At 39.9% G+C, this 18,537-nt stretch overlaps 2 protein-coding genes across 6 annotated transcripts in view; one reads left to right on the top strand and one right to left on the bottom strand.

Annotated features, from left to right (window-relative positions):
- Positions 1–10,145, bottom strand: part of LOC141744372 (protein FRA10AC1) — a 28,147-nt gene extending 18,002 nt beyond the window's left edge. Inside the window, exons 1-7 of the mRNA XM_074590143.1 lie at positions 9,944–10,145; positions 5,503–5,579; positions 3,397–3,489; positions 3,267–3,312; positions 1,297–1,373; positions 534–617; positions 12–96 (exon numbers count right to left, since the gene is read on the bottom strand). Coding sequence (XP_074446244.1) covers positions 12–96; positions 534–617; positions 1,297–1,373; positions 3,267–3,312; positions 3,397–3,489; positions 5,503–5,579; positions 9,944–9,976 — 495 coding nt within the window. The 5' untranslated portion in view covers positions 9,977–10,145. The remainder of the gene's footprint in view (positions 1–11; positions 97–533; positions 618–1,296; positions 1,374–3,266; positions 3,313–3,396; positions 3,490–5,502; positions 5,580–9,943) is intronic.
- Positions 10,146–10,154: 9 nt separating this feature from the next.
- The window catches only part of LGI1 (leucine rich glioma inactivated 1), a 30,870-nt gene continuing 22,487 nt past the window's right edge, over positions 10,155–18,537 (top strand). Inside the window, exon 1 of one of the 5 annotated variants that reach the window (XM_074590137.1) lies at positions 10,155–10,315. The gene's annotated coding sequence lies outside the window, so the exon portion shown is untranslated. The other 4 variants (XM_074590139.1, XM_074590142.1, XM_074590138.1 and 1 more) reach the window with 4 other exon arrangements.

The following is an 18,537-nucleotide window of genomic DNA, read 5'->3' as shown; positions in this document are numbered from 1 at the left end:
ATGAAACGTACCTTATTCTCTTTGTATCTACTGAGATCTGCTATACAGTATTCTTTGAACAATTTATCGTAATACTTCTTTGCAAGCCTCTTCTCCCTATAATAAAAGGTACGTTTTATTAAATATAGAACATGATACAATTCATTTTACATTACGATGACATCAGCAAAACAAAGATGTTATTTCATCCAAAGAACACATGCTGCAGAGCTAGAAATGCAACAGAAATACACTCATTGAGCTAAGGGGTGATTTAAACAAAACTGGAAAAATACATCTAAAAAACATTTGAAGCACACTAGGCTTCCCTCAGAGTTTTCAGAAGAGTCATTTAGATCTCAGAGAACGCACAAATATTTCTGAGTTCTTTCTGTCATCAATTAATTTTGCCGCTGAGCAATATTACATTACAAATGCATTAAAGATCAAAGAATGATTACTAAGTATGCACAGTAATTCTTAATTAGTAGAGAACACCACAAATTTGGTACAAGTGATCTAAAAATAGCATATTCTGTAATAGTTGCAGGTACCAATTCATCTCGGCTTCATCATCTTCGTTCCACAGGAATCTATGGTTTTCTCTAATAACATCAAGATCCGTCTTGTCATTTGCTCTGTAAAAGGACACATTTTTTTAGTACAATGTAACAGTAAAATGAAAAGTCAGTCAAATAATAATTTGTTAAACACCAGTAATTCACAGTTGTGATCTCCACCTCACTGCACAAAGGAAGAACTTGCTATGGAATAAAACTATCAGAAAATGTATTCCTTGGTGTACCTTTTCCAAAGTGAAAAATTCACAGTGGAAAATGGTCACTGTGGATGACTTGATACTGCCTGAAAATACTTTTTATACTTTTTATTGAAGACAGTAATGTTAGAAGGCAGTTACACATAGCTCTAAAGAAGGTTATCATTATTCTGGACAATGGATAGCAATTTGCACATTTCAAAAGTATTTCAGATTGTTATTTTGAAGGTACTGCCAGATATTTCTCAGTTTACCCTCAATTAATGCTCACCTGTCATCCTTCCTTTTACATAACAAAATAAGAATAATTCTGCTCATGGTGAGTTCTTATATAAAAATAATGGTGCAAAACGAAACAAGGCAATTCTGTGTTTTGGATATTTGCAAAGACTGTAGTTACTATTTGTGACCAAAAGAATTAGTAGCTTGATACACAGCCACACCTCCCTCTCCCCCCAAAGCTCTAATATAAATTTAATGGCTTTACATACCAGGGGAGCTTTGGGAGCACGAAGGGAAAGATTGCTAATGGTTCTTACCCAGAACGCCGGAAATCCTCTATTTTGCCACCGTAGTATAAAATGTAGTCCTTCACAAACTTTTTATGTCTTTCATACTGAATAAAGCAATTAAGGATTGTTTCAGAACTAAAAAATTTTTTATATACTTCACAGACATAAGGGGTTTTTTTTCTCAAAAACAGTTGAGTAATTTCCAGAAAGAATGAATTAGCAATTTTTACTTAATAACCTCTCGTGAAAGCTACCTTCCAAATAAAGGAATTCAAGGCAATTTCATCTTTAAAACGTCATTCATGACAGACCTTTATATAATTGTCTTCCTTTATCAAAGATGTTCTGTACGCATATACATAGAAACTGGGTTCATTTGTTCATCTGTAATTTAGACCAAGGCTTCTTAGTACTGCAGTTTTGGTTTAAAACAGGTTTGTATTTTTGTATTATAAAAATAGTATGGCTACTAAAATGGAACCATTTGTTACATTTTACTATCAACATACAAATAAAATTTATCTGCTTCAGTTTGGAGATGAAAATCACAGGAAAATATGTAATGCTTTTTGTAGAACGCTTCAGCCTTGGAGACATGATTTGAAACATGTTTTGTACCATAATTTGAGCAAAAATATGCAATTACTTATTCAGAAAGTAAGTGTCTTCACAAATAAAAACATTATATATGGCTACTTAAAAATATTTTCAATTAACTTGAATGGTGTTTCTGAAGCAGCAAATTAGGAAATACATTATCTCCTGGTACAAATCCTGGCAACTACTGCATCAGTGTGAATAATTTGTATCAAGCTACTATTTTTACGTGTATTAGAATTTTACTGAGAAAAGATTTATTTTCCAAAGGCCCAAAAAAAGTTAATTTAACCTCAGTATGTGTCTTTTTTTTACCTTTCCACCACAAATAGAAGGAATAGAGAAGCAAGCCCAGAAGTTTTAACTGGCACAATTACACACATTTAACAGAACGTACTATTTTGTGCTGCCATTTGAATTACTAGGCGTTAAAAATGCATAGCAGTAAAGATTTTAAATAGGAACTACTCAAAAACATTAGCAGAAACTCATAAAAGTCTCTACACATGAGTTTTGTAGCTATTCCAGGGTATACAGGTTTTTCTGTGGCTAATGACAGTCTACAATGTCAGTGGGACTGATTATGGTATGTCCCCTTTACAGGCATACGATGGTTTATGTAGTGCCTGGCCAAATTCTAAGCAGGTTAGGAGAAGTTACTTTCTTTTTACTGGAGTTTACAGATTTAAGTAAGTCTTTCCATGTTTAATTAGTCTTTACTTTCCTACTTATTAACTGTTACTGCTAAAGAACTGCTATTTAAACAAACAAGGAATTGATGGTATTTCAGATACACTCAGTCAAAACATGCAATGATTGCCCCAGGTGGAAACTAAATAAAAGAACAAAGGTTGTAAGCTAAATAAGCTAGAAGTTATGAAAATAGTTACAAATTATGCATGAAATATGATTAAGGGATTTAAAAAAACTAAAATAAAACTGCACGATATTGACCAGGCTCACATTATAGCATCTGTAGAAGATATTACTGGAGATAAGCCTGTTTTGAATAGACTTTTGAATTAACTAATGCATTCTTAAATTTACAGTAGAAATGTATTTGTCCGTAGCTAATAGCAGCCCTATATGGAATTATGTTTTGTATAAACCAAACTGAAACAGCAAAGTATCTTTGTGCCAGTCTAAATAAAATTCACTGTATAATAATTTTGTCCCAAGCAGGACAAATGAGCATATAGAAAGAATCTGGAAATGCCTCTACTGAGTAGAGACATTCTCAGACACGTCTCTGCAACAAAAAGAAGCTAATTTGAAGGACAACTCGGTATCTGGTGCTGCACTGTCAACTGCTGTGATAACTAAGAAATCCCAGTATTTCACTGTAATGGATAATCCGTGCCCCATCTTCAAACTTGAAGAAAAATGGCATAGAAGGATACAGCATCCATTGCTATCAAGTGAAATCTTCTTTTTCTTGCTTCTTCCCTGTTAATAACAAATAAGTTTGAGTGAAAGCTATCTTTACATGAAGGGAAAAAAAGTCTCACAAAAGCAATAAAGAAAAGATACCTATCCCATTCTTCAGCTGCGAATTGTCTGTGAACCACACTGCCTTGTTTTGGCTTTTGGAATGGCTTTATCAGAAGGCCATCTTCCTTTGTACTAAAGTGGGGGGGGGAAAAGGAAGAAAAGTTAGTCAAGAACTTTTCATAAGCAATAAAATTTCCATGTGCCAAACTTTGCACTAACTCGAGTAACAAAAACGGTTATATTGCTAGTTTCTACATGAATAAAACCAAACTTCAGAAACAACATCAGCTTAGACTTTACTTCATTTGCAGAACAGAACCGGAAAGGTATTTGCCTACAGTTAGCATTTGAAGAAAATTTCTTAAAACAGCAATTAGTAACATTTATTTGTATTACTATTATCACTATAGAACCACAATGAAAAACCCCGACGATTCCTCAGTTTCACTCTGCATTTAAAGCCCTCTATAAATCTCAGCTACACAGCCAAGTAGGAACAAGGACAGTGTGTTCACTGAGTAAGAGTGCCTGCTAGTAACCCTATACCATCCTTTCATGCTAATGTCTCAACACCTCATTAAACACCTCTGTCTCTCTTAGTGTAATCACAAGAATCTCTAATTTAAAACTTAAGTACTCTGTTGTGAACCACACTCGTCAGTGGGCAGCTAAAAATACTTTCAGAATTCAACAAAGTAATAAAAAGTTGAATATAAAGTGATGCACTTTAGCTAGTAAAAGGTATATTTAGTTAGTTTCATTCCTCAACAGAGGTGAAGAAAAAATTTTTCCATAATTATCAGCTGGCAGAAAGAATGGAAGTGAGAAACCTGTAGAAAGCAAGCCAGGGAATTTATACTTCAAGCTATGGAATAGAGGACTCTAGAAACTAAGGGTACCATTTGCTCACAAGGATCTCTAGGCACAAGATTCCCATAAGGAGACTCTATAAAACAGCAATATGGAGAAAACTTAAGACTACTATTTTCCTTAAAGTGAAAATAAATATCATCATAGAGCAAGAAAAGGATGTGTACATATACAGTGAACCCATGTAAGAGCCCTACTGGGAATCAGCAGTAGTGTGCCAGAACAAGAGTAATCATGGTATTTTTGAAAGGCTCCTGATGGTTAGTTAACATTCCACCTAGAATGGTATAATGTGTAACGGCCTTTTAAAGAAAATGAAAACTGAACAAAACCAGTCACTGTTTTAATGGAGAACAGCTATATTTATAAAATAAATGGAACAGCACAATGCCTGCTATTATTCCAATTATTAAAACATGATTTTTTTTTTCCCCCCAGAACGCAGTCAGACACTACAAAACCCATTCTTTCAATTTTACTACAAAGGAAAATATGCAAGAGCCCTAGGAAACTTTCCAGAAAGCCTTCTTAAATAAAGTTCAGTAACAGAGCAAGGGAGAGACAAGAAAAGGTAAGAAAAATATATGCATAATGTAGGCAAAATGTTCAGTATGGTGCAGAAAGCATTGAAGGACTATGGTGCCAAAGCAAAATAAATACATACATAAATAAAAATCTTAATAATATAATGCGATCAGAATACAAAATTCAAGGTCACTAATTGTGCGAACCACTGAAAGAACTGGCAAAGGCGATCTCAAATAAAAGACGTGTAGTTACATTTCAAGGATTGTGTACAACACAATTCACCAATTTCCAGATCTCTTCACAAATTAAATAATAAACAAGTAGCATCAGTTCTTTGCTTCCTCCAAGCAGGTGTTTTATATCTACAAAGCCTGTTGCCACATGGCCTTGTTTTGCCTTGCCCTCTTAGCAGTTCCACGTGTCCTGATGGATCACAGTGAAGCGAACAGGGCAGCCAAACCCCAACAGTTGATACTAATGCTCAGAAAAATGAAATGCTCTACTCCGAGAACTGGGGGGCATATAGACACCAGATGGACATGGCAGAACGGATCTTAATCAGCTGCCCCTGGGAGATGACATACTTTGGCAAGCTTGACATGAGGAGATGCAGAAATCAGAGAGACTGATTTTTCAAAAACCATTTCAACACCAGACTTTACATACCACAGCATAATCTCCTACACATAGCAACAAGCCATTTGCACAAAATACATAATGCAAAGTGTTAATTCTGTACTATATTACCTTTTAGTCTTCTGCACAGACTTCTCTCCATTCTCCTCATCACTAAAATCAGAATCATAGCCTCCATGGCCACGTCCCTGAAAATAACAGTATCAGTCAATATACCTGCTAATGTAATATGGACACAACATAACTAGAAATCAGTACTGTCCATCATGCACAGATAAAAGAGAAAGACGGAGAGCAAGCAAGCAAGCAAGCGCAAACTCTCACATATGTCTAAACCAAATCAAATTCAACAGACAATGCAGAGTATACTCCAAATAACAAAGGGCAAAGACAAAAATTGTCAGTCTGTCAAAATATAACTTTATAAATAATTTATATGCAGTTGTCCCCATATTTAATCTTCACACAGATGCAGATAACCAAAAGTATGATAAACAACACTGGTCTTTACTTTCAAACTATCTCCCTTCTATAAGAAAAAGGTGAGTATTTTCCCCAGAAGCTACTCTTTCAGAGGGCTGGAGGACAACAACTGATGTGCTCGCATTATAAACAAACAAAGACGAGAACAAAAGTTTCTTGGGCTGTGGTACATCATTTTAGATCATTAGATCTTACACTGGTAGCTGGAAAGCCAATTGAAATGATAATTAAAATACAAAATAACAACATGCCTGCAAAAATGTACCATTTAATCAGCACAACATTCCTACCATGAAATGAAATCTTTTTTTCCACACACTTTGGGACTACAATGCCAAATTAATGCATATAAGAAAATCAAATTATCCCATATCTTAATGCCGTCAAACGAACAAGCACTGACTGATGCCCCGATCCATCCCCTCTGTTTTTCAAGGCCAATTACATGGTCTTTCATCAGAAGTAATAGCTTAAGTAGATCCCATCTCCTCTCCCTCACTCCTGCTCTGGTACCTCCCTTACAGTTGCTCAGTTACAGCTGTAAAACTACACATGAACCAGAACAAACAACTCACCCAAGTTACAAAGGACCCTATCCAAAAAAGATTATTTTAACCCAGATAAGTTTCCTGATAGTTCATCCAGAGCCCCCCAACCAGCTACAGCAGCCCACTGGAGGGGTAGCACAGGAAGAGAACAGCCAGAGCTGGGAACTGCGTAAACCAGCACCACCACCCAAAAAGCATTTACACAACCGGAACATTTACACAACTGAGCTAAAAACAAAAGTGATGGTTATTACACATCTGCATGGGGAAAGGTTCAACACATGCTTCCTAAGTGCCTTGGTAATTCAGACTGTGGATGAGAAAAGCTGGGTTAGAAAACCAGTGTATTTGATTCAGCATTGCTGATTCCTGCATTACCTACAATCATATTCCTCCTCAGACAAAAACCTGAGAAAAACAAAATCTGCAAAAAAGACACAACTCTTCAGGATGATTTTGATGAGGTGCCTTCTCTGGATGCAAAGACCTCCCAGCAACGCCATGCTGGACTGTCAACCATATCCTCTACTGTCATCAACAACGTATCCGTATCATGCAGAGTGTATAAAACACAATCTTCTCACACTGATGGTCAAGGATGGATCTTTAAGATATTTTTTAATTATTTTTATTAATAATAATAAACTATACCTTTTTTTGCTTGCTTTCATAATGTAACGTGCCTTCCACTTCTGAACTGTTCTGAAGAAGACATAGTGCTCATATACGTATACATTTGAACAAAAGCAAACCAGAACTTTCTGATTTGCCCTTACATTTTCTGCTTCCCAGGAGACACAAAAGTTACCAGTTACCAAAAACCAGTGCAGCAGCTGTCTGCAGTGTCTGGTGTTAGTGGCCCTCATGCACTGGCAAAAGAGCAATGGTGCGAAGTCCTCCCAGCACCGTCCCACGATAACCCACAGTTCAGATGCAGGTCTCCTAGCTGAGGTGGTTCTAATAGCAGGCCTGTCACTACTTTTATTAACAAAGCTTGTCTGGTCTTTAAAAAAGGCTGAATACATTATGAGTGCGCAGCAAATATATTTATACTTGGCCTCTAAATTTTAAAAATATCATGGTAAACCGGGAATGTTTTAAATGGCAAAAGTAATGCTTCCCAGATGAACACTGAGAGCTTCCCTCACACTCAAAAGGGGAGAAAGTCCAAGCCAACAAAATGTGCATGAAAGTCAACACGAGACAGACGACTTATAAAAACAGGCAAGAAGAGAAAAGCTCATGCAAAAGGAGATTTTCCCAAAGTGGTTACCCTTGGATGATGGGCCCCAGGAAAGAAGTTGCCAACTGATTCTGGGAATTGATCAAATAATAAAAAAAAAAAAGATGCAAGAAAAGCTGTTCCCATGCAGTCATACTGTAAGGCTCTCAGAAGCTGTGACTGCGGATGTAAGGGCAGGCATGACTAAGGACTACGTCCTGAGAGGCTGCTCTTCCAACAGGGAAACTCTTCAGCCACCCCTCTGAATCACCACAATCAGCCAAACATAAATTCAGGGTGAAAAAGAAAACAACCCATGCCTAATGTCCTGACGCTTCTAGGTCACTCCTTCTTCGAAGGCAACAGCAGGATGGACATATACTGTACCGAAGTTGGGTTTGACATCAGCAGCTCCAGCAGTGCAGGACAGCACTCTTGGAGACCGCAACTGAACAATTACTGACCTCATGCCTTCAGATAACACCAAGGTGACCTGACTTTTAGGTAAAACATAAAAATGAACTCTATCAAAGAACTCATCCATAAATGAATCTTTCTGATTGGGAAGGACAGTGTAAGCAGACGCTTGCTTAATGTTGTGAAATTTCAAGACCAGTTTCTCCCCTTCTACACAAAAAAAGCCAGGCAACAATCCCAGATAAGGAAAATGTATTTAATATTTAACTGTCGCAAAAGAGGTGCAGATACCAAAGCCTTCTGCTAGCAGATTTTAAGAGAGGTATACATAGATGTGGACATGCAAAATTGTCACGATAATTTAAAATAACTACTTTCACTATTTGATAAACCCCTTAATATAATCTTCACGTTGATGAAATTTGTCAGAAACTCAAAATGCTTTTAGTAAATTACTAAGGTAAATACCCAACATTTTATTAAAACATGAACCTGAAAGCTACATAACTTAAAGAGTACAATGTGTTTTGTCCATTGCACCAACTTTGAACTTTTGTTTTTTCCCCAAACAACAAAACAAATGGAAACCACAAAACTAAAACAAGTACCAATATGCTTTGGGATACATTCAAATCACTGACATTTAAGTAATCCCAACATCTTGGATTAATTAATAGTGAAGCAATTGGAGACAGAACCAAACCCACTAAAAAAGGGTAACATAAACACAGAAAGTGTACAAAGACTGGATGCAACTGAGGGCAGATAGAGGAGATGTCAACTGCTGATGTCAATACAGGACACTGCGGACTCCCCGGCACTGCATTTACAGGAGGTATCTGCATCCAGAAAAGGCACCTCCTTTAACCCTCTCCACCGGGGTAAACACACACTAGTGAAATGGATATGTCATAGAACCATTCACCTCAACTCCTGATCACAACATGCAGTTAAACAGAAAATGACAGTTAAAAAAAAAAAAAAAAAGGCAAAACCATCCTACGCACAAAATCCTAACTTGTGGCTCCTGACCTCAGCCCTAACCTCACTGCTCCCCTCAGGAGCGTCACTCCCACATTCCCTTTATCTGCCCAGCACAGGGGTCTGCGCTCCCATCTGCCCACAGCCCGGAGGTGGCCCAGGGCAGACCCCAGTGCTCATTTTGGTACAAACAAACCGCTCCCAGAGGGTCTGGAGGGCGCATGGGGGCTGGAAAATGGGTGCCAGGCATGGGGTCTGCACGCTTCACTGCGAAACCCTCTTCCTGCCTTGAGATTGTCTTTGAGGCCTTGCAACCCCCCCTCGGGGGAAAAACCCGACAGTCAGTACCATTCGCTTCAAAACCACTCTTCCTTCTAAAACTAACTACGAGGAATATCTGCATATGCTGTACAGTGACCACCCCTAACAAAGGAAAAAGACACCCACGAGATACTGCTCCTTTATTAAAGCTCTAAAACTATGAAAGAAGCAGGAGTGACAGGTAGGCAACAGCAGACCAGAGCAGCCAGGATAGAGCTTTGTGGGGCTCCACGGAGAAAAAATCACACCGCAAACCGGCCCGTGTGACCGCGACACGGCTTCCGAAGCCGCTCCCATGCCCCGAACGCCGCCCAGCCCTGCCCCGGCCTACTGCGGGGCCCACCAAACCCGACCCGTCCCGCCGCCACCGGAGCGGCGCTCGCGCGGCCGCCAGGCCTAGACCGCGGCCCCCCGGCTGCCCGCCCGCCGCAGGGGGAGGGCGGCTCGGCCCCTTCCCTGCAGAGGCACGGCCTGGCCCCTCCGCCGGGCCCACCCCTGTCGCCATGGAGGCCGCGGCCTCCGCCGGGGCCTGTCCGCCCCTGCCTTCCTCCCTCCGTCCCTCCCTCCCGGCCCCACTCACGGCCGCCGAGAGGCGCAGCTGGTTGGGCACCATGGCGGCGGCGGCGGCAGCTGGCTGGGGACGCGGGCGAAGGCCGCCTCCGCCGCCCGGCCCTGCTCTCCGTCCGCGGCGCTGCTCCGCGGGCCCCTCCCGGAAACCGGGGACAGAGGCGGAGCGGGGCCGGGCTGGGGGCTGCCTCCCTCCGCCGCTGGCGGGCGGCGCGGCGCAGGGGAGCGGGGAGACTGCGGGGCCGCTGGCGGGCGGGGGAGGGCGAGGGCGAGCCGCGCCGGCAGGGGAGGGGAAAGGCGCTCATCATGTTTAGGGCGAGGGGAGTCTCCCTGCCCGGGAACCCGGTGCGCGGCCCCGGCTGCGGCGGTCTCCGCCTCTGGGAAGGTAGGACTCGGCCGCAGGGGTTCGCAGGGAGGCCTTAGCTAGCCCTTCTCCTCCCCGCACCGCTTGGGGCAGGGCAGTCACCCTTGGAGGAGCTGAGCCGGGGAGGCCGTGACGGCTCGGACCCGGCTGCGGGCACCGGGGATGCGAGGGTGGCTGTGGAGGAGGCCCCTCGGGGAGGGAGGCAGGGCCCCGGGAGGGCGCTCCTCGGCGGGCGGGCGCTGGCGGGGTCCCTGGGGCCGGGCTTCGGGCGGTAGGTGTGTGCGCTGCCCGCCCTCGCCGCGGCACGGACCGCGCTCGCAGCCCTGTTAACGCCCCGGCAGCCTCGGCAAGGTAATTTCTGACAGTGATTTCCACACGTTTTAGCGGTTTCTCTTCTTTTCAATCGCATCTCGCAGTTAGGAGAAGGAGAGGCAGCGTGTGACCCAGTTTCTCTGTGAGGACCGGCGGCAACTGGGTGATAGAGTTTGGGAGCCTGTGGGGTTGCATCAGAGCAAGGAGCTTTATAAACTAAAATTGTTTGCTCATGAGCTAGCTGGGAAATCCCAGCCTTCAGCATTAAGTCAAGCAACTGTCAAGGGGGTTGATATTGTTTCCCGTCAAACATTAGGGTGCACGATACCTGAACCAGCATTTTGACTGCCCAGGTCTGAAATGCTTTAATCCATCACAGATATTTTCTTCTGGACTGTATCCGAGTTTTCAGCTGTGTTATTGATTCCTGGCGCCTTAAACCGCAGATACACTTAAAACAGGGAAATTTTCAACATTGAAATCCTACTGCTGTCATTGTAATATATAAGTTGTAGCTAGTTGCTATTATGCAGTAAGGCAATCACACGCCATAGTGGACAGTGTACCTCCTTACCTTGGCTACCAAATCTCAGTTTTAAAAGCAAAAGTATTTCTTTTTCCTGACCTGCTATTTTTGTCAGTCATTATGTTATTATCACTCTGAAGGGATGTAAAGGTGATGCTCAAGTGTCGCGTGGAAAGGAACTGAGTGGCAATGTGCTTATGCAGTTTTCTGCTGAAGTCCTACTGAATGTGGCCCGTTTCCTCTAAAGGGCAGGGACTCTGCTGCAAAAATGGAATTATCCTAATTAATAATTTAAATATCTCAAAATAAATAATGTATACCCACAAAGCTGTAATAGCAGGCATCTTTTTGTTGTTCCTCTTATGGAAATGGCAGACTGCTTTAGTGTGAATGAATCCTGACATGATTCTGGAAACTGGGCCAACATATCATTGATTATGCACTTTGAAGAAAAGTGGGAAAGGTAGAGGAAAGATTTACAATTCTTGAATCTTTTGGCATTGTCCTGTGTCCACAAAAGCCTGCATATAGAAAAAATAGTTTCTGGGACAGAGGAAAATTCTGCAGTGAGTGCAACTATAGCAACTGTTGTAGATGCTGAAGTTATTTTATAAACAGCTTTCCTGAGAACAGCAGCTAGATAATTTAATCTTACTATGTTATGCTTTTCTGATGTCTGACTGTGTTGCTTTCAAACATCACTTGAGTGCTTTTTGTATGTAGGCTACAGTAAGCTACAGCTGGGGTAGTGGATCAGAAATGGCCTCCTAAATAAATTGGAAGTTGAAACTGTACCTGTCCTTAGCCCTTGGTATATGGATTATAGTGTGATCCTGTGGGAGTATCTCCATAGTTTACATCTAGCATCAGTATGCTTTGACACCAAAAAGTCCCACAGGACTGAAAGATATGGTAAAAAGAAGAGGTGGGCATAACTCTTTGCAGGGCATGAAGTGGTACCATTTTAAGCTGGATTCTTGATGGTTGTAAAACCAAAACTTAGGAGCCCAGTTTTCTGTTAGAGGTAAATCAATGTATGGGTCAACTGCTGCTGAAGAGAGCATTCCTCCTCTTGAACTGGCGCTAGTGCTTGTCTGACCACTTGTGCTGAACTGCCGTATTTAATTTTCTGCCAGTCTAGCTCCTCCGGCTGTCCTGCTGTGGTGTCTGATGAGTAACAGCGCTGGTGCGAAAAAAGGTTAAGGACGGAGGGACAGGAGAAAAAGGGGAGGTGAGAAACAAGGGTGGCCCTTTCAGCAGCAGCTCTCTATTAGTTCAGCTTAGCAGCAGTGTGAAACCTACTCTTAAATTACAGTAGCCCTGAACATCATGGCCCACAAAGGAGAAAACATCACTGTAGTTCTTACTTTACTCCTGCCCTAAGTCTAGAAATGGGCTAAGTATGAGACCTAGTGTATCCAGAAAGCTTAAGTCAGACATGATTTTAAAACCTTCAAGAAGTATATGTTTTTTCTCCCAGGTTTTCAAATCGTCAACATACTCTTTTGTCAACTTTAATCACTCAATTTTTCTGATGACTCAGTGTAACAGTTCCGTAGGAAGTTCTGTGAAGAAGAAATGGAAATTTCTTCCCTCTCAAAATTCTTCCCAGGCATATTCTTAATAATATGATGACCATGATTCTGAAATACTCCCAAGAGTTCATCAGCTTCTCTGTATTTACATTCATACTATCTTTTTCCAGTCACCTATGTAATCACAGATCATATTATGCAGACCATGGAAATAGCCCCAGTACACAAAAAACTAGACAGAAAGTTTTATTTGATTGAATTTGCCACTTCTCAGCCATTCAGATTCATTAAATGGGTGGTGAAACTGTTGCTGACACCAGTATGAATACATATTGCCTCATGGCATTTGTTCTGGAGAGTGAAATGTGAATTTTAACATCTGGGATGCGTTCAGGACAGACTTCTGACCTTCTTTCTTATCATGCGGGGGTAGCATTATGTTTACGTAAGCCACCTGTTCATTTACTTATTTAATTCCCCCATATTTTTAGAGAGGCTACTTTTATCAATGTGTATGTACCAAAGGAAGGTATTAAATCCTGGAGATGCAGAATTCAGAGGAACATACCTGACATACTTAGAATCATAGAATAGCTTGGGTTGGAAGGGACCTTTAAAGGTCATTCAGTCCAGCCCCCTTGCAATGGGGAGGGACATCTTCAACTAGACCAGGTTGCTCAGAGCCCAACCTGTCCTTGAACGTTTCCAGGGATGGAGCTGTTCCTAAAAGCTTACAGTGTGGGAGATTTCACAGCATAAATAGCTTAATCTATTAACCTCTTAGGTATATAGGGTTTTTTTCCCCTAATGTCTAAGATAAATCTCCTTTGTTGCTACTTGAGATAATTTCTTAGTGCCCTACACTAGTTGATACAGAAGGCAAGAATTGATCATCATTTTAATAACAAGACACACGTGCCTCCATTCTTCCATTTGAAGCTAATTAAATAAAAATCTTTCATCCTTTCCATATAGGTTACATTTTGGAGAACTCTTCTATGTTTTATTGCTCTTCTTCAGACTCAGATTTTAAGAAACACTAAGCACAACCATTTAGTCCTTATCAGTCTTTAGCTAGGAAGAAACACCTCAGTCTTCCTGCAAGACGTCATTGCCTCCTAAGATCTTCTGGTAAGGTTGCTTAAACTCAACAGCCTCTGATTTGTTTGGTCAAAATTAGTTTGGTTAGCTGATTAAAAACTGCATCCAATTTTTAATGAAGCAAATCGGGCAGCTTTGCCAGCAGGCCAGAAGAGGCAGCTACCACTGGTATGGAGAGCAAGGCCAAGGTGGTCACTGAGAACCACATCCATTATAAGAGCTGTTTTCAGAGGACATATATGACCATATTTGAGTTTGATCATGAGAAAATAATGTGGAAACATCAAGAATTCTAGTAAAATTGAGGTTTATCATGTCTAATCTTTCCTTGTTCTCCATGAAGTCAGTTATTTTGTTGAAAAATGAGGAAATTAGGCTTTCTAACATTACTTGATATTGGCACCTTCTTATCTTCTACATGTCTATGAAATAAGTTGCCAAATCATTTATTTTCTTGTCTTCATAGTATGAACAGTCTCATGGCATCTGTCACGTTCCTGATTTTCATCTCCCTCTATCTGAAGTCCGCTAGTAATTTGTAGAAAAGCAAGTAGAACTAAAAATGGATGTTCACGTATGCCAGTAACGTTATATGCAGTAAGTGTAGTTCTTTTAGATGTACCTGGGTACAACTTTAGGGAAGGACTGTGTTGGATGCCTCCCAGCAAGCCCGGAGCAAGGTCTATACTTCAGTCAGGCAGCAGACTCCCAAGCTGAAGACTTGGGAGGGAATCGCAGTGGGGCTGTGCTGAGGGGCAATGGCTCCCACTCAGCAGTTCCCATCGCTGCGACCGGTCACTCCAGACTAGCCGTTAACAACTGCTGCCATTCTGTAATCATCTAGAGGTCATGTAAAGAGAGCAGGCTGTTGAAATGCATGTTTATTTTGTTGAATTCAGTAAATTCCACGTTTTTTGTCATGCAAAGGATATCAAATGTAGAGTTTAATTAGCCACTAGGTGTCAATGTTGTTGTGCTAAAAGGCAAATGCAGTTTTATTTGTTTGGCTGATAATTTATTAAATAAAAGCACTTCTGGATTTAAATTTTTTTCCAGTATAGAGTCAGTTACAAAAAAATATCACAGACAAGCCCATGCTATGTCCATTATTTCAAGAGCAGCTGTGCTGTTTTATGCTTTTATGGAGTTGTAATTACCATTTCAGTGTGTAATCACTGTCAGAAAAGTGCCTTTGAAAAAATAGCATCTGACTGTTCATCAGTTTCCTCCCTTGTTCCAAAATCCCAGATCTTTGTCTAAGTAACCACAACTATTGTATTGCATTGTATTTGTTAATAAGATAAAACAGACATAATAATATCATATCTAATCCTATTATAAGAGTATAGAATTTCCTAAATTCCAATTATCAGTGGAAATTTTCCTCTTAATTATTGCCGTTTAACACCGTTGGAGATCAGCGTCAAACGCACTGTGTAGGGACAGAATTTCTGGAACACGAAGGCTTCCCATATGATAAACAATTCGGAAAACTTGGTTCTTTTAAAAATCTGGCACTGATTCTTTATATCTAAAGGCAGAGCTGACAGATGATGGAATTTCAGAAGGCTGCATGGAGTAGAATTTGACCCATGGACTTTTCTTATTCCAGGCTCCTGTACTTCTAGGGTGAACACGTAACTCCAAACCTCCACAGCTACTTATTGCCTAATGCAGTGGTAGACTTTTATCTGAAGGCAGTGGTTCTGTTGGCCGTCTACAGAGCACTTTGAGACCAAAGTTTGGGAATTACTTTTATAAACACTAATCCAAAACTCAAGAAGAGGATAGTACGCATCTCAGATTCCAGGTTAAGGTTGTTCTGCTGATAGGGGAAAAACAATATCAAGGGCTTTTATTAAAAATGGAGTTGAAGCTTTCAGCTGATGTGAAAATATCCAAGAAGAAAAAATACGAGGAAATCGCTTCATTATCATGGACTGAGCTAGTTTATGTCATGCTGACCACTTTATTTGATGGTAAAATCCCTTACACTCCTAACATGCTAATGAACCACAGATAAATGAAGACTTATAATTGTTTTGATTTCTAACACCTGTTTTAGTTTTCTTGACTATGAATACAGTTATGTAAGAATCTTATTATAACATCTTGAAAAACAGATTGTTTCATTCATTCATTCTGTTGCACTCAGAGCAACAACCTTGATCCTAAAATTTCTGTGAACTTCAAAAAATATCATTAAAATATATTAAGCTGCATTAAAATAAACACACTAATATGTGTGTTTATTTTAGATAACACATATTTATTTTGTTTATTTTTGTTTGTTTATTTATATTTATATAAATAAAGCCAGTATGACCCTATAAAGACTAACTGATTCAGTTATGGAAATAATAAAGCAGACTTGCGTCAAAAAATAATTCATGGAAGCAACCTCCCATATTATCTCCACAGTTGTGGTTTTTTTGACAAAAAGTAAAGAATCTCACCTAATAAATCCCCTAGAGATACATTATGCAGACTCCTGTCTATAGTCCTTTAATTGTCACTGCTACTGCCACAGTTGTTGTGTGGCAGGTAGTTTTGGTCTCCAGAGCTCACAGTCTGGCAGCTCTGCTGAGAATAAAGCTCACTAAAAGATTACACATGCATGTAGGCATGCATAAACAAGTATAGTGACTTCAGCCTATGAAGAATTTAATTAAAAAGTAATTATCGATATGCATAAAATAGCACTTCGTAGTTTTATCAACCTGCATTGAAATAAAGGGAATACAGAAATTAACTCGTCCAGTGTGTTCCAGTTTTCATTTGAGGAGATTGTAGAAGTGCATAATGCTTAAATTCCCCAAAGTATGAACATTTTCCTAAGAGAGCAAAGAATGCTTAATCCGACTTTTATGTCTAGATCTGTTATGGTGAAAAGCGACTGATGGCATTCAAATACATAAATCCAAGAAAAAATGAATGTGATATCAGAGTTATTTATGAGGGAAAAATGAGAGAAAATAATAAGCAAGAGACAAGGAAAATATAGTAATGTGGAAATAAAAAAAACAACCAACCAACCAACAAGCAATGTACTTGTTTTCTTTAAATTGTATTGTTTTCTGCTGGATTTGTTTAGTGAAAATAAAAGAATATGTGAGCGAAATTACAATCCATTGCACTTTTAAATCATAGTGGAACAGATATGCGTTCCTTTGTTCCCTGATGCACATTTTTGTGCATAATCTCAAACATGTATATATATATTCATAATAATTCATTTATGATGAAAATTGAATCAAGGTACAAATCATTGACAGTTGAATGTATGGAATCTAAAGTCTATATAAAGAGGTGAGTGACGAGTCCCTACCTTGAGTCATAGAAGCAGTTAAGCGCCACTCATGTACCTGGCGTAGAAAGCCTGGAAAAGAAAGGTGCCTAGGCTGAGTCTAAGATATAATGTAAGAGAAAAAGAAGGTCTTATTTCTGCACTCATGTTCCAGAAAAACACCTGTGCATTTAGAGATGTGTTGCTTAACCAAAAGCTGAGATCTTAATCCAGGAATCAAGAAAGTCAGTCCTGAAAATTGTACTTCGCAGCTGGTCAGGCGTGTTCATCACCGTGTTTTCCACTGGTTGTCCTAAAGCTAAGAAAATATTTCATAGCACAGATTATTTGCAATGTACAGTGGTATAGTCAAGTGATTGGAATCTCACAGATAGATTAAAAAAAATATGGTATAAGGGCATAATGGCCATAATGATGGCAGAATCAACCCTCATTCTACATTATGACTTCAGTGAGATACTTACATAGTCCAGTAGTACAATAACTGCATGTAGAGGCTGGTGGTACCTGGGCTGAGGTGATCAATAGCTGATCATTCAGTGGAAACTGAAGGATACAGGTATATAAAGAGGCTTCTCTGAGCAGTAAAGTAGGATGAATCTGTAAAAATTCCTATTTCATTTTTTTTTTATGAACATGCTTATAGACTACTACTGTGAGACCCCACTTAATTAATAATACCATTAGCCATTCTGCTATAACTGACCTTTCATTAGCAGAAGTATACTACTGATTGCCAGATTTTGGAAATAATAGGGGTTATATTTCAAATTAAATACAATTTTGTGTTATTTAATCACCAATATCATTCAGACATAAAGTACTGAAATACTATCTACCTTTCTATTGAAAGCATTGCCAGGATACTATTCATTCCACGGCACCTAAGTGGAACGGGAAGGATAACTATCCTAAATGGGAACAATTAGTCTAACTTAGTTTCAAATATCGAGTTATGTTACTTACAGCCAGCAACGCTGAGCCGTGCAATACCCACAACTCTAGAAATAAAAATGGCAGAGCCAAAAAACTGCTGAGGAAAGTATCTACAGCAGGTAAAAAGAAATATTCCAGCTTGTACCTTGGGAGAGATCCAGCTACTTGCTGAAACCACATTCAATTTGCAAGCGATATGTTAAATTGTTAACAGTTATGTATCTAGATGACTGCCTTTCTTGAATGGAAATAAAACATAACCACATGAAAGACAAGGGTCAGGACATGAAGTGAGATTTGAGTGAAAAACAATTTCCTTTAGGATATCATGGAATTTTCTCTCAAGTTTGCATTATACTGTCCTCAAATATACAGTTCTTAAAAGATGGACTCTATTATTTAAAATTATGTTAGGATCTGTTTTAATTTATTCTAATCCTGTTTTAGTCGATCCGTGCCGCTTTTTCCCTGTACAACTAACTTTTATTTGAACCTCAGCCTTAACAGTCAGTATTTGTCAGGTTTC

The sequence above is a fragment of the Larus michahellis genome, chromosome 6, assembly GCF_964199755.1.
Source record: "Larus michahellis chromosome 6, bLarMic1.1, whole genome shotgun sequence".
Classification (NCBI taxonomy): Eukaryota; Metazoa; Chordata; class Aves; order Charadriiformes; family Laridae; genus Larus; species Larus michahellis.
This window is presented reverse-complemented; position numbering and strand designations above follow the sequence as displayed.